The sequence below is a fragment of the Taudactylus pleione genome, unplaced genomic scaffold (assembly GCF_031769625.1).
Source record: "Taudactylus pleione unplaced genomic scaffold, aTauple2 ptg000046l, whole genome shotgun sequence".
Lineage (NCBI taxonomy): Eukaryota > Metazoa > Chordata > Amphibia > Anura > Myobatrachidae > Taudactylus > Taudactylus pleione.
Genome location: NW_028284448.1, coordinates 9,446,664 through 9,461,455, shown reverse-complemented (window position 1 = coordinate 9,461,455; position 14,792 = coordinate 9,446,664). Strand labels below are relative to the sequence as shown.

Here is a 14,792-nt window from a genome sequence, read left to right as displayed (position 1 = left end):
AAAGGCCTGATAGGCAGTGGTTAAATCGGCACGGGCAGATTTATTAAGAGTCATAAAGTCTTTATTAGACTTGCTTATATAAGAGATCATTTGTCTTCTAAGCACATCATTAGAAGCTTGCAAAAATAAAAGGGGATTCTCTTGCTCATGATATAAATTATTATGTTTTTAATTGACTCAGCCACCTCCAACATATCTCATAAGGACAGGGAGTTGAGATAAAAATTGCCAATGACTGACGGTAAGGGCCTCTATCTGTGGAGGTGTCTCTAGTAACCCAAATCAACACATGATCCGACAAACATATCAACTCAATCTCTGTAGCTACAATTCTAGGGAAAAGCGTGTCTGACACAAGGATAGAGCCCAGTCTATATAGAGTTCCATGAGCTGCTGACAAACATTCATGATCGAGCTGATGTTGTGCCCTCCAGATATCTGTCAACTGCAATTGTTGAAAAAAATGGAACGCCAACCCTGTGTGGCCTACTTTTCCTACCACTCAAAACAGATCTATCTGAGAGGGCACAGAAGATGAGAATAAAATCCACACAAACTATGAGAGAGGAATTAGAGTAACAGTATAATTTTGCTAGCAATTTCTGGAAAACAAATTTACTGTAGACATTAGGAGCATAGATATTACACAATGAATTACAAGAATAATATATGGTAACTTCCGCTGTAACATATCTTCCCTCGGGATCAGCAATAATGAAGTGAATTTCCAGCGGGAGCTGCCACCTTGCCAGGATCACCAACTCATGGTGCCGAGGCAAACAGAAATCTATGCAACCTATTCAATTTTAACACTTCATCGGCTAGTAAGTTACTATCAGGAATGCTAAATCAACTTATTTATTTAGACTTCTTTAGATAAGTTAAGAACTTTTTCTGTTTAATAGGGGAGTTAATACCACCAACATTCCATGAGCCTATCTTTAGATAGGCCACAGGTTTGCAAACTCGGCCCTCAGGACCCCAAACAGTGCATGTTTTTCAGGTCTCCTCACAAATAATTAGCTCACTTGTAGATTTTTTAAAGTGTGTCAGTCAGTAATGAATACACCTGTGCACCTGCTGGGTGACCTGGGCGTGAACTGTGTGGGGTCCTGAGGGCCGAGTTTGAGAACCACTGAGATAGACCATAAAATCAATGTAACATATAGGCAAAACCTAACAGCATTGTTAACCATAAAGCTGGGTACACACTAGATATATTGGGCGATTTGTCGTTTTGAGCCGAATAGGGGTGCAGTGCATAGTAATGAAGAACAGAACCACCCATTGTACCGTCGTTCATTAATTCTTCTAATGTGTACTGGTACAGGGCAAAGGTAATTCACCCCAACCACCGACAAGAATACCGGGCCGTCTAGTGTGTACCCAGCATAAGTCATACAAACAATTTGAAGTACCAAGGGGAACCAAGGTGCAAGATTACCAAGTGGATACTTGCAAATACTAGTCATAAGAAAATTTAAAAAAGTGAAAATAGAGCGTAATGGAAGACGTCCAGAAATATTTAAGTAAAAACATTAATCTTAGAGATAGAGAATCTGACAGTGGCTCCTAGCAGGACATTTTGCATTGAAGAGAAAAAAAAACTTCTCAAACTACGGCTTAGAAGAAATATAAATGAATATCATAAACAGTCATATAAACATAGTACACAGAATGATGGCAGAGAATAATAACAAATGGGAGAGTAAAAACCTGGTAAAGTGAAGCCAATCGCTGCTGTCAGGAGATATATAGTGGAGTGGTCAGAAGCAAATAGGTCTCCTCATCAGAAGATCATGTGGGTGTCTGGACTATCGATGTCGAATTTTGTTCTTACTGGAGAAAGGTGGATACATCTGCTGCTGGCATAAAATCCTTATAGGAGTAGCCATCAAACAGACACAATCTAGCTGGCTAAAGCAGTGCAAACTTTCATTCATATTTGATAAGACTGGAGCAAACAATAGAAAAGTCCTTACCGGCTCTCGTCACCTCTGCTGAATAGTCCTGAAAAATAAAACAATTGTTGTCATTCCAAAATAGATTCTGATGTCTCCAAGATGAAATCTAGATGGCCTCCTTATATACAAATTCAGGCAGCGGAATATCACCAACAATTCGGGCAGAGTAGATCTCAAAAATGGATATAGTGCAGGACCCTTTAAGGATTCTGGTAATCCCACCACCCACAAGTTATTACGCCTGGACTGGTTTTCTAAATCAGCAATCTTATTTAATAGGTGGTGTTGATATTTTTGGAAATGAGTAGTGTGGCTTTTCAGGTCAGAAACAACCTTACAGATACTCCCAGTCTCTGCTCTATAATAGTCACCCTCTGTGACAGTTGCTGCAAGTGACTCTTAGGGCTCAATCCAATTAGGTTGGAAGGGGGCGAGTTGCCATAGCAATGCCGTAGAAAGGCAGGCAACAGAATGGCATTTCGCCCACCTCCCGTCCCAATCTCTCCCCAGACTTGCACCGAAAGTAACACCTAATTGGATCGAGCTAATAATCCTATTACGCATCTGAGTGAAATTAGCTGCTTGTTCCTGTAGCAGCAGTGATATAGCGGGACAGATACTGAATCGGATGTAGATGTGGCTGCATCTTTTGCCAGAATCGCATCTGCGTCTTTATACTAATTCTACTACAAAGTCCTTTCATGTTGGAGATCCGTGTGTCCGAATGTGCAAGGACTGAGACGCCCACTGTCAGCATCCGAAGACGTTGAAGTACCGAAATTTAGACACTACCATCGATCACACCAGTAAAACTTGCACCAGCATTATAGCAGGTGCAGTTTTTCCATCCGAGCATGGCCTCTTATGTGAGTGGTGCAATGTCCTTGTAGGGAAACACTTTATGCAACACTCCAATATTCCCATAAGACACACCATATCATGCATCTTTTTAGCCATCCCCCACCCCTAGTAACCTCCCATTTATCATCATCCAGGAACGTCCCTCACGTCTTTACTAACGTGCATCCAAATCTGAACTGTGACTCTGTACTGTATGTACAAATCATGATGCATGCACGGTGCAAATCAGGCAGATGTGCAGATAAAAAAAAACATTGATCCACTGTATCTGACATAGCCACTGCCTCAGATTCAGGCATAGGCCCGTATTCAATTTGAGGCTAAAAGTCCAGACTTTTCGCCTGCTGGACTTTTCACCTCCTTCGTCTGTTTTCCAGGCGGGAAAGTATTGCGCGCGTGCCCGCTATTCCCCATATTCAATTCCAAAGGACGCAAAAATGGGACCCGGCGAAACTGGGAATGGGAATTTTCTGGAAAACATCCTATCACCCCCCTAAAGATGTCCAGACATGGAGGATCACTATGGGTCCCCCCGTTTTTTTATGCTGAAGGGTAGTTGGGTTTTTAAATAGCCGCGGCAGGTGCATAAATGCGGCTTTGAGAAGGTGATGAAGAATAGCATTTAGCAATTTTTCAAAAAAAAAAAATAACTATGCCCATCAAATTTGGGGTACATGAAAATGGGTGCAAGCATATTTCTACTGCAGGGTCCATAGGGTATCCACAGGATACCTTGGGGTATAGGTGATGACGTCAGTCTTCAGGCACCACAGAGTTAAATTTTTCAGCCTCCCAGGATGCATCTGGGTCCCTCTCCTATACCCCGCCCCCGGGCCAAGGCATCTCAGTTTCGTCGGTGCCTGGCTCGGAGTCGGAGGCACTGTGCAGAGGGGGGCTATGAAGAGCCCCTGAAGTTTGTTGTAAAGGCAGCGCTGGCTGCACATCTGGGAGTACAGCATGGACAGTCAGTACTGACGTCCATGCTGTCTCCCCTACACCCCGCCGGTACCAGAACACCGGTACTGATTCGGGGATGCTGGTAGACATCTGGGGTCACGGCTAGCGGTGCCCCCAGATGTTTTGGACCATGGCCGGATCCAAGGGGATAGCAGGTAAGCAGCGGGGTCCCGCGGTGGGTCCCCGCTGGTCACATGGTCCTGAGTCCCCAGGCAGGGGGCTCCCTGGGGACTGGCTGCAGCGTGGAGCCCACAGCATATGCGAGCGGCCAAAAAGATGGTCGCGATGGTCTTGACCATCGCAACCATCGGACTTGCGATGGAGACCCTGCGGTAGGGTCTCCCTGCCACAAGCCCTGGAGTGATTTTGGCTCTATCAGAGCCAAAATCACTCTCACTGACATCACTAGTGATGTCAGTGGGGCCGGCTTCAGACGGTAGGCGTTCCCATGGGAACGCCTCCATCTGGCAGGCATGCCCCCGGCACGCCCACCAAAGGGGGCGTGCTGTCAATCAACATCGACAGCACGCCCCCTTTGGTGCGAGACCCGGAGCGATGGAAAGCCCGTCGCTCCACTGGTCTCGTACATGCGCAGTGGGGAACATCGACCCGCTTGAAAGCGTACTGCTGCTCGCGAGCGGGTCTGAATGACCTCCAATGTCCCCAGTGCCTGGCACTGTCACGGCCGATTATGGTCACGGTCCCGGTACAGGAACCTCCCTGGGCTTGTTTCGCTAAGGCGCTTACAACCCTTGTGGGCCAGCTAGCTCTGCCACCTGCGTTTACCCAGACGGGTTTGTCCCAGCGGTCAGTGGTGTCGTCACCCATGCGGGAGTTCCCGAGACAATTGATGGTACCCCACAGTCTCGCTGTCCCTTCCCAGGTTTCTCCGGAGCCTGCGTAGGTTAATACTCTAACTACATCGGTTCAGCATTTGTCCGATGTTTTACAGGGGGAGTCTGTGTTGCGGCCGGCCTCATAATAGGCCGGTGGCGTTTTTATCTGCTGCTTATGGAGATGACGATGAGACGTCAGATGATGGGGAGATTCTGGATCTATCTGACCAAGAACCTCTCCGTACCAAAGAGCCGGACGCGAAGTCCAGGGTGTATATCCCTGGTCTTATTCGTGCGGTCCGCACGGCTTTAGTTATTAAGGATATTGATCCTTCGATGGCCAATTTCAAATATGCCTTTTTTAAGGATATTAAGGGTGAGGCTACGGTGTTCCCTCTTTCTGATCAATTAGTGGATCATTTAGAGGAGGCGTGGAAAAATCCAGGTAAACGGTTTTTTGGGGGATACCAAAGTGGGGGGCCGCCTGCTTCAGTTCGCTCAGTGCTGGTCGAGGACTACGACAGACACTTGGGTTCAGGAGGTGGTCTCTCACAGTATGCCCTCTCCTTTCGGCACAGGCCTTCATCCCGGTTCTTTACCACAGGCCTTCCGCTAGACCGGAGCAAAGCCTCGGAACTGCGGAAGGTTTTGCACACTATGCTCCAGGCCGGAGTTATAGTGCATGTTCCAATTTTCCAGAGGGGCCTGGGTTTCTGTTCCAATCTATTTTTGGTGCAGAGACCCAATGGGTCTTACCGTCCAATACTAAACCTAAAGGCCCTCAACAAGTCCTTGAGGGTGCCTCTGTTTCGGATGGAGACCCTGCGGTCCATTATTCTGGCACTGGAACCTGGGGACTACATGGTGTCATTGGACATCCAGGACGCTTACCTGCATATCCCTATTCTTTTGCGCCATCAGCAGTTCCTCAGATTTGCAATCTGCAACGAACATTTCCAGTTCCGGGCGCTGCCTTTTGGCCTGGTGACTGCTCCACGGGTATTCCCCAAGGTCATGGCGGCTCTCCTGCGGACGCAGGGAGTCCGACTGTTGCCTTATCTGGACGACCTCCTGTTGATAGCTGGGTCTCCAGAGCTTCTTTTACACCATCTGGATCTGACGATTGCGGTACTGCAACGTCGCGGCTGGTTGATAAACTGGCAGTAGTCCACTCTCGTCCCGTCTCAGAGGATCCTGCACCTCGGGGCCTTATTGGACTCCAGGCAGCAGCTGATCTTTGTGACGGAGGAAAAGATCCTGTCAAGATGGAATGGATTGCCTCAGTGTCGCAAGTCCCAGACGATGGTGCTCACTCCGGAGGTTCGCCTGTCTCTAACCTGGTTAGACGACCCACCTCAACAAGGGTCGCCTGTTCTTGGTGGCGAACTGGGTCCTGTTAACAACAGAGGCCAGTCTCCGGGGCTGGGGAGCTGTCACGGGTACACACTTGTTTCAGGGCAGGTGGACTCGGGCGAAAGCGGAGCTTCCAATACACATTTTGGAACTCCGTGCAGTGTTCAGAGCTCTCCAGCTGGCACAGCCGGTTCTCCAGGGTCACCCTGTGCAGGTCCAGTCGGACAACGCCACCACGGTGGCCTATTTAAACCAACAAGGAGGAACCCGAAGTCGGGCAGCACTTGCAGAAGTGTCCCGTATTCTGGGCTGGGCAGAGCGCAATCTCCCAGCAATATCAGCAGTGTTCATCCTGGGAGTCCTCAACTGGGAAGCTGGCAGGACGTGCATCCGGGAGAGTGGTCTTTACACCAGGACGTCTTTCAGAGTCTGGTGGACAAATGGGGTCTTCCAGAGATAGACCTCATGGCGTCCCGGCACAACAACTAGTTGCCGGTGTACGGGTCTCGAACAAGAGACGAAAAGGCATCTCTGGTGGATGCTCTGTCCGTCCAGTGGACGTTCCAGTTTGCCTACCTTTTCCCTCCGTTTTTCCTTCTTCCGCGGGTAATACGGAAATTCAAACGAGAAGGAGGTACGCTACTGTTGATAGCTCCCGAGTGGCCCAGATGGCACTGGTTTTCCGACCCCCAGAGTCTGTCAGTAGACGTTCCTCTGAGGTTACCATTACGACCGGATCTGCTGTCACAGGGTCCTTGTCTTCACCCGGACCTGACTCGGCTGTCTTTGACGGCGTGGCTGTTCAAACGGTCATGCTAAAGTCCAGAGGGTTTTCTGGCTCTGTGGTGCAAAGCATGCTAAGAGCTCGTACACCTTCCTCGGCAAGAATCTACCATCGTGTGTGGCATACTTTCTTCCGGTGGTGTAGACCTAGAGGGTATTCCCCTAGGGAGTTCCGCCTGTCTAGGGTGTTGGCTTTCCTACAGGCTGGACTGGATTGTGGGCTTCGCCTGGCTTCTCTGAAAGTGCAGGTGTCTGCCCTGTCAGTGTGGTTTCATCATAGGATTGCTGCGCTCTCTGATGTGTGCACCTTTATGCAAGGTGTTCTTCGCATTCAGCCACCTTTTGTTCACCGGTGGCGCCTTAGGATTTGGCTGTGGTCCTCAGAGTTCTCCAGGGACCGCCGTTTGAAACACTGGGCTCAGTGGACTTTAAATGGCTTACAGCTAAAACCATATTCCTTCTGGCCATTGCCTCGGCCAGAAGGGTTTCGGATTTAGGGGCTCTCTCTTGTAGACCCCCTTTTCTGATTTTTCATAGGAATAGGGCGGTGCTTCGCACTCGTCCGGGATTCCTTCCCAAAGTGGTATCCAGTTTTCACATCAATGAAGAAATTGTTGTGCCGGCTTTCAATTCACCTGGACTTTCAGTGGGTGAAACCACTTTGGATGTTGTGCGGGCCTTAAAGATTTATGTGGACCGCACTTCTTCGTTTAGGAAGTCGGACACCTTGTTTGTCCTCTATGGCTTCCGTAAAAAGGGTTGGCCTGCTTCACAGCAGACTTTGGCAGGCTGGTTTCGTATGGCAATTTCAGGCCCATATCTTCATGAAGGTCTTTTAGTTCCCTCCTCTGTGAGGGCTCATTCCACTAGGTCTGTGGGTCCTTCGTGGGCAGCTAGACGTGGTGCCTCTGCAGTTCAGATCTGCAAGGCTGCTACGTGGTCTTCTGTCCATACCTTTGTGAGGTATTACGCTTTTGACACCTTTGCCTCTCAGGATGCTTCCTTCGGGCGGCGGATTCTCCTCTCAGCACAGGAGCGTCCCCACCCTTGAAGGATACTGCTTTGGGACATCCCCAAGGTATCCTGTGGATACCCTATGGACCCTGCAGTAGAAAATAAGAGATATGGTAAGAACTTACCCTTGTTATCTCTATTTCTACGAAGTCCATAGGGTTCCACAGGACTCCCGCCCTGTCGCACCTGTACTGCAGATGGGCTTTATTCTGGTCACCGGTTTTTCCGTCTATCTATGGTGAGAATGTGATGCTTGTGAGTGTCCAGATCTTTCTTCTCTCTCTTCTCCTCCTCCGGCCTATGGCTTGTGACGTAACTGAGATGCCTTGGCCCGGGGGCGGGGTATAGGAGAGGGACCCAGATGCATCCTGGGAGGCTGAAAACTTTAACTCTGTGGTGCCTGAAGACTGACGTCATCACCTATACCTCAAGGTATCCTGTGGAACCCTATGGACTTCGTAGAAATAGAGATAACAAGGGTAAGTTCTTACCATATCTTATTTTTTAAGTCCCTAAAATAATTTTTTTTAATTCTTCAAAAATGCACCTGGCGCTACTACCCGCAATGAAGAAAACACCTGCTGCATACTTTGGAACCCCTCTGGATTGAATTTAGCTATTTTACAAGTGTCTTCCCTATATTATTTTTTTTAAAACCCCAAAATTGTAAATATTTTTTTGGGGGTGTCCCGATTTTTTTAAAAAACTTTTTTTACACAGATTGTTTTTAGGGGGCATTCCCAGGGGTGCAGGCTACTTTTTTTAAGCCTGCACTCCTAAACACCAATTCTGCACTTTTTTTCGCCAGCTAAAGGCTGGAGAAAACTTATCCCCGTTTTTTTACAAAGACTTTTTCGCACCGGGCGAAAAGTCTTTGTAATTGAATACGGGGATAATTACAATAGGCGAAAATGACGCCATCGGTGATATATTATTGCCGATAACGGGTTTTTGCCTGTAACTGAATACGGCCCATAGTGTCATTAATCACCTAAACAATGTCTGTGTAAGATAGAGGGCGTTCAGCTGCCATATCCGGGGAAGGAGGAATCAGACTGTGCTTTGGCATCTCCTGCAGGCACATAAGCCGGGGAGACATATTGGTGTCAGTGTGACACTTCTTCTGTAAGCTCCGCTATTGTTTAGCTGACATATGTGGATAAAAAGTTCTCCATTAAAAGGAGGGGAAGCCTCTTGCAGTAGGTGCAGCGGTTGAAGTCCCAGGGGAGCCCATATAGAAGGGATTCTGCCTTACCTGCAGCAGAGCCAAGCCAACTTGCGTCTCACAGCATAGCCACCGGAAAGGGAAGTTCATAAAGCATAGTGTTTAATGATTATCTCAGTTTGGAGTGCTGTTATTTTGTTTCGCACACAACTTGAACTTTTGATTTTTTTAATGGAAGTCCCACTGCCTTGCCTATAGCGATTGCGTCCCTGCAAGCAAGGGGAGGCCTATTAAAAAAAATTTGCCAGCTTCCAAGCCACTGACAACATGGGCGGACTGGCCATCTGGTACTTCTGGCAAATACGTGGGTCGGCAAAAACATGTTACGCATGAGCATTTGTTTTCACACTGGCCCAATGAAAGGTTAAGTTCAGTCTTACCGTAGCCAGGATTGTCAAGGAGCTGAGCATGTTGTGTTAAGTAACTTGTATCTGTTTATATTTTCTCCCAAGTTATGAGGCCCTTGTTCCTGGACACATTGAAAATGCTGTGGAATACAGAGACAATATTTATATATTTCAAAGTGAAGAAAATCTGCAGAGGTTTATGAGGTAATTTTAGAATTGTTTCTATGTTTTCAATTATCCTCTCTATACTGTTTATACACTGTGTTGATAGACTAAAATGGAAGCAACAGGGCCCTTATGTTAGCTAAATGCACTTGCTTGTTGTTGCAGAGTAAAACAGTTGTATTTGTAATTTGATGCATTTTCAGATTTTAATACACTTTATGTGCGGTGACCCATGGGGTCCCTCAGCCGGCTGCCGCCATTTAGAGGAAGAGGCCAGGGAATCTCCGTCAGCCAACGGAGATCCTGGTTTCTTCCCTCCCCTGCAACGGCAGCGACACGCCTCCATTTTGGGAAATGGAGGGCATCGCCGACTCCAAACGCCAGCAGACTCTCTATCACTGACAGTCTGCAAGCGTGTTAGCAGGACCCATTCTGCACACTCGCATAATGGGGCCTGCGCCTGCGCAGATTCCCAAACATCGGGAATGTGCGTTAGGCAGTGTAGTGTTTGTTAGCAAGGACATAGCTATATTTCAAATATGTTTATTGGATGCATTGCCCTTACAACAAATGCATGTATCAAATGAAGAGTCCAAAATGTCTTTCCCTTCCCATGTGAGCAAACTTTAAATACAAATTTTTCCACATACCCATGCTTTCCCAATAATACTACACAGGATATTAAATTTTTCCACATACCCATGCTTTCCCAATAATACTACACAGGATATTAAATGTTCTAACTTTAAGTTAAACGCTTGGACGTCCTGTATTGAATCATCCTTTCTACAGAAAACAGTCAGTGCTAAAGTGGTTGGCAGAGGTCATAGCAATTTGGAAGTGACAGTACCCTCTTACATATAGCGAGTGGTGGGTGCCGTGCTGCAGGAGTGATCATTACATAAGATTCATTTTTTAAGTGGAAATCTGGGAAAGATTTCTGGACTGCACAACCTGACTATATATATATAATGGGAGGTGCTACCTAATGAGACTAATTGCAGGCACAGAAACAGACAAATCTCAGGTGCACAACTCCAAATTATTAATATATAATTATAAATGCTATAAAATTTTGCAATCAATAGAGGTTTTTAGCATAATCATGGCCAAGGTTATGGGCCTACCCACCATATCCAGGTAACCTCTTTGGGGTAGGTCGCTAACATACTAGGGTTCAAATCCAGAGCGCCGGACCCCCCAAAACTGGCCCAGCCAAGCCGCCCCAGGGCACCACCATAGTAAGAAAAGTGCAGTGTAAAGAGATAGTTAGGAGCAGCTGCATATAAAGAATGAAAATAAAAAAGTGAAGTACATATATATTAAACACACACAGTGAAGGGTTAAAATGTGTTATAAAGGAAAATGTGTTATAATGCGGTGCCCTGAGACAGATTAACCAATGCAATCCAGGGGGACCCACACCCCAAAAATGAACCAAAGTTGCACTACAGTATATAACTTGTAGGACTTATCTAGAATTGTGCCTAATACAGTGTGCATATACATTACCATACTCCATGCTTTGAAACCAATAAGGAAGGGTGCTAGTCCAGAATGAGGGCATCTCTTTTCCCTCAGAAGTAAAATATAGCACATTAAATGGAGCATATGGGAAAGATTTCTGGACTACACAACCTGACTATATATATGATGGGAGGTGCTACCTGATGAGACTAATTGCAGGCACAGAAACAGACAAATCTCAGGTTCACAACTCCAAATTATTAATAATATATATAAATGCAATCAAATTTTGCAATCAATAGAGGTTTTTAGCATAATCATGGCCAAGGTTATGGGCCTACCCACCATATCCAGGTAACCTCTTTCGGGTAGGTCCCTAACATACTAGGGTTCAAATCCAGAGCGCAGGACCCCCCAAAACTGTCCCAGCCAAGCCGCCCCAGGGCACCACCATAGTAAGAAAAGTGCAGTGTAAAGAGATAGTTAGGAGCAGCTGCATATATATTATTAATAATTTGGAGTTGTGCACCTGAGATTTGTCTGTTTCTGTGTCTTAAGTGGAAATCTGCCTTTTAAAGTTCTAATCCTCTGCCAGCTTAGAAATGGCAGATCAGCATCCAATGTGTTAACATTAGCAGTATGGAAATTCATCAGTAAATCAGAGGTATATTTTGATTTTCCAGATATAACCCATAATGTTTTGTTTCTAGATTTCCAGAAAGATATTGGAATCCTAAGCTTCCATCTAAACTTCCTCCAAAGATGGAGCCAGTCATGCTGACATCTCTTCCTATATCTGGGTACCTTGAACAGGTTAGTATTTAGAAAGCTATATTATTACAGTACTGGTTCACATCATGTTCTTCACTATGATTAAAGATGATTAAACAAACCCGTTTCTCGGCACTCTGCGCTCCAATAGCTGCTGGGCTGCCCCCAGTCACTCCGGGGTCCATCTCGTCGAGAGCTGTGACTCGTTTGGCAGCACAAGTATGTAGCTAATGGCGGTAAGGTAGTTGGGCAGTACAGCCTACCGGCTACTAATTACTTAATGGTACGCTGTACCAGCCCATACCTCCTTACTTGCACCAGTAACACGTGAGAAAGGTAACATACAACAGATTTTAACATGGTCAGTGGTGAAATGTTTTGGTGCAGTGTCACCATGATAAGTCACCAGTGTGAACCCCGCATTGCTGGAGCATCAGTTAGTGAAGTAGTAACATGGTTCTGTATTCATTTTAATGGAGATTTTTTATGAAGAACACATATGCAACCAATATATACAGGACCTCATTCAGAGTGAGATGTAAATCCAAATAGTGTTTTTTTCCTGCCGCAACTTGTAAGCAGCTTTTTTGAGACAACTTGCATTTCGACTCCTTACAACAAGGGGGCCGGGTTAGGGATTGTAGGGGTCGTGTAGACAAAGCCAATGTACAGTAAGTGCATGTGAGAAGTTTGTTGACTTGAATTGCGGCCAAGATGGCAGATGTAAAGTCGTATATTCTCAGTTACAGCTATCCTTGTCACTATTCCTGCTCCACACTGCCATTTATGCACGTCATACAATATCATCAGCTCCCTGTGCATCGCTATGTTAGCGGTCACACTTTTCTTTCATATTTCTATTCTATTTGAACATTTGTTACTCTGTCCTGTCTGATTTGCAACAAGAAACAAATCTGTAACTGTTGTTTGTATGAGTTAAGCTGCGTACACACGGTACGATTTCAATGTACAGTATGAACGATAACGTTCATCGTTAAATCGTTCATTTTTATGTAGCCAACGATCAGTGAACGACCAACAATGCGCGTTCGCGCATGGACGAATGGCGATATCAATGATCGGCCATGCATGCAGGCCAACCTGGACGATATTATTCATTCTCCATAGGGGTTTGCGATCGTTGGTCGTTCATTGTTGGTGATATCTTTTGTGTGTGGATGAACAATATAGTTCATCCAACACACCAGGAAATTCAAGGGAGATCGTTCAGCGATATCAATCGCTGAACAGATCATCCCGTGTGTACACAGCATAAGAGATCCACTTTCAGACATCCCTCCTCCGTAAGTGCCCCAGCTACCCGATCAGACGCTTCCTTCATTACACAAAAACGAATCCCAATCTAATCAGTATGTGTTCTAGGGACGGGTCCCTTAGATACGTGCTACTTGGTTAAGGTGGCATAACATAGCAAAGAGGATTCCAAAGTGACAGACACTTTAGCGAGTCATTTCAATCTAATCTCCCAAATTCACAAGTGATAATGCTTCAGGGATACATTTTTAGGTTTGTGCAAGTATTTCCTTCCTTTTGTCTATTTATTTATTTAAAGGGAAAGGCATATTTGTTTAGGTGGTGCAATATTTTCAATCATACAAAATTAACTATTATAATCTGAATATGCTCAGCACAATTTAGTGGTAAAAGGATCCAACTTGCTTGTTAGCCAGAGGTATGGTAAGCAGTCAGTTACATTGAATTGGCTGAAACATCAGGCATGATAAATGGAATGTTAGGTGTGCTATTTTCACCTGTGTGAGCTGTTCTTATTACACCGGATTAGCTTGGCCCCTAAATGTGAATTGTTAGTTCAATAACAAAGTTTGCCAAGTATATTGACTTTTGTAGATTAACAAAAGGCAAAAAATAAATAAATGTATAACATCTTTCTATTTCTGACAATTATGTTTGTGTTTGTCCAGGGAGCAGCGACTGCTCTAATAAAGGCATTAAATGATGTGGGTTGTCTGAAGCCTAAGTATCCATTTTTAAGTGTAAAGCAATCAGCCCTGCTGTACATTGCATATCATCTAAAAGGTAAGAACATTCACAGAGCAAAGTCAGTTTATTTACAGGACAAATTGCTACATTTCATACAAATTTACTTGTAGCTTTTGATGTTTTAATTGGATTGCTATATAGTGTAATGCTGCGTACACACGGTACGATAGCAACGATCAGACGATCGTTGTCTGATCGTCTTGCATGTGTTGGATGTTCATCCAACACATGCAGTAACCCCTTAACGACTATAATGACCCGCGTACTACGTTCGCGGGTCCCTATAGTAAGCTGGCTAACCTGGTCGATATCGACCATCTCTGCCTGCCTGCACAGACGACGGTAGTTGATTGATAACGACATCGTATGGACGTTTTCAGGGGCCAGAAACTGTCAGATTTTAATGATAGGAACGTTATCGTTAAAATCTGACAGTTTATCGTACCGTGTGTACGCAGCATAAGTCTGATTGATGGCCATCTTGCATTGTTTGTTTTCACCAAGTAATGGTAATTGTGCCTTTCTAGCATACAACCCACGGAAGTCAGATTACATACGGAACAAATACAAGGAGAAAATGGAGCAGTTTGTGAAGTATTGTGAACTCATTACTTACCTTGGCAACAAGATGACTCACAAATATAAAGAACCTCAAAGGAGACCTGCAGATTTTGACTATAAAATGCAGTCTTTTCTTTCACTTAAGAATGTGGATCCAACATGTATTTGACACATACATTCCTTTTATTAGCAGCTATTCAATGAAATGTGCAGCAACTGTTTTCATGTGTATTTTGTACAATTCTTTATTAAATCTTCAATATGTAATTGTCTATATGTATGTGTACGAAATTGTTAAATTGTTTAATGATCCTTGTGAAGAGAAACAACAGTACTGTAACTTTACTGACATGAGGGAGGTTTATAGAAATTTCTATAAGAATAAAAAGACTTATTATTATAGCAACCAGATTCTGTAATTCTTCTAAAATAATTTAGAAAGCAAATTCTGTGATCAGTGAAGCAT

General features: G+C 45.1%; 1 protein-coding gene across 2 annotated transcripts in view; it reads left to right on the top strand.

Annotated features, from left to right (window-relative positions):
* AK9 (adenylate kinase 9) overlaps window positions 1-14,792 on the top strand; it is a 171,381-nt gene extending 156,589 nt beyond the window's left edge. For both annotated transcript variants that reach the window (XM_088460477.1, XM_088460478.1), the window contains exons 37-40: window positions 9,446-9,544; window positions 11,683-11,785; window positions 13,687-13,801; window positions 14,293-14,792. In XM_088460477.1, coding sequence (XP_088316603.1) covers window positions 9,446-9,544; window positions 11,683-11,785; window positions 13,687-13,801; window positions 14,293-14,495 — 520 coding nt within the window. In that variant the 3' untranslated portion in view covers window positions 14,496-14,792. The remainder of the gene's footprint in view (window positions 1-9,445; window positions 9,545-11,682; window positions 11,786-13,686; window positions 13,802-14,292) is intronic.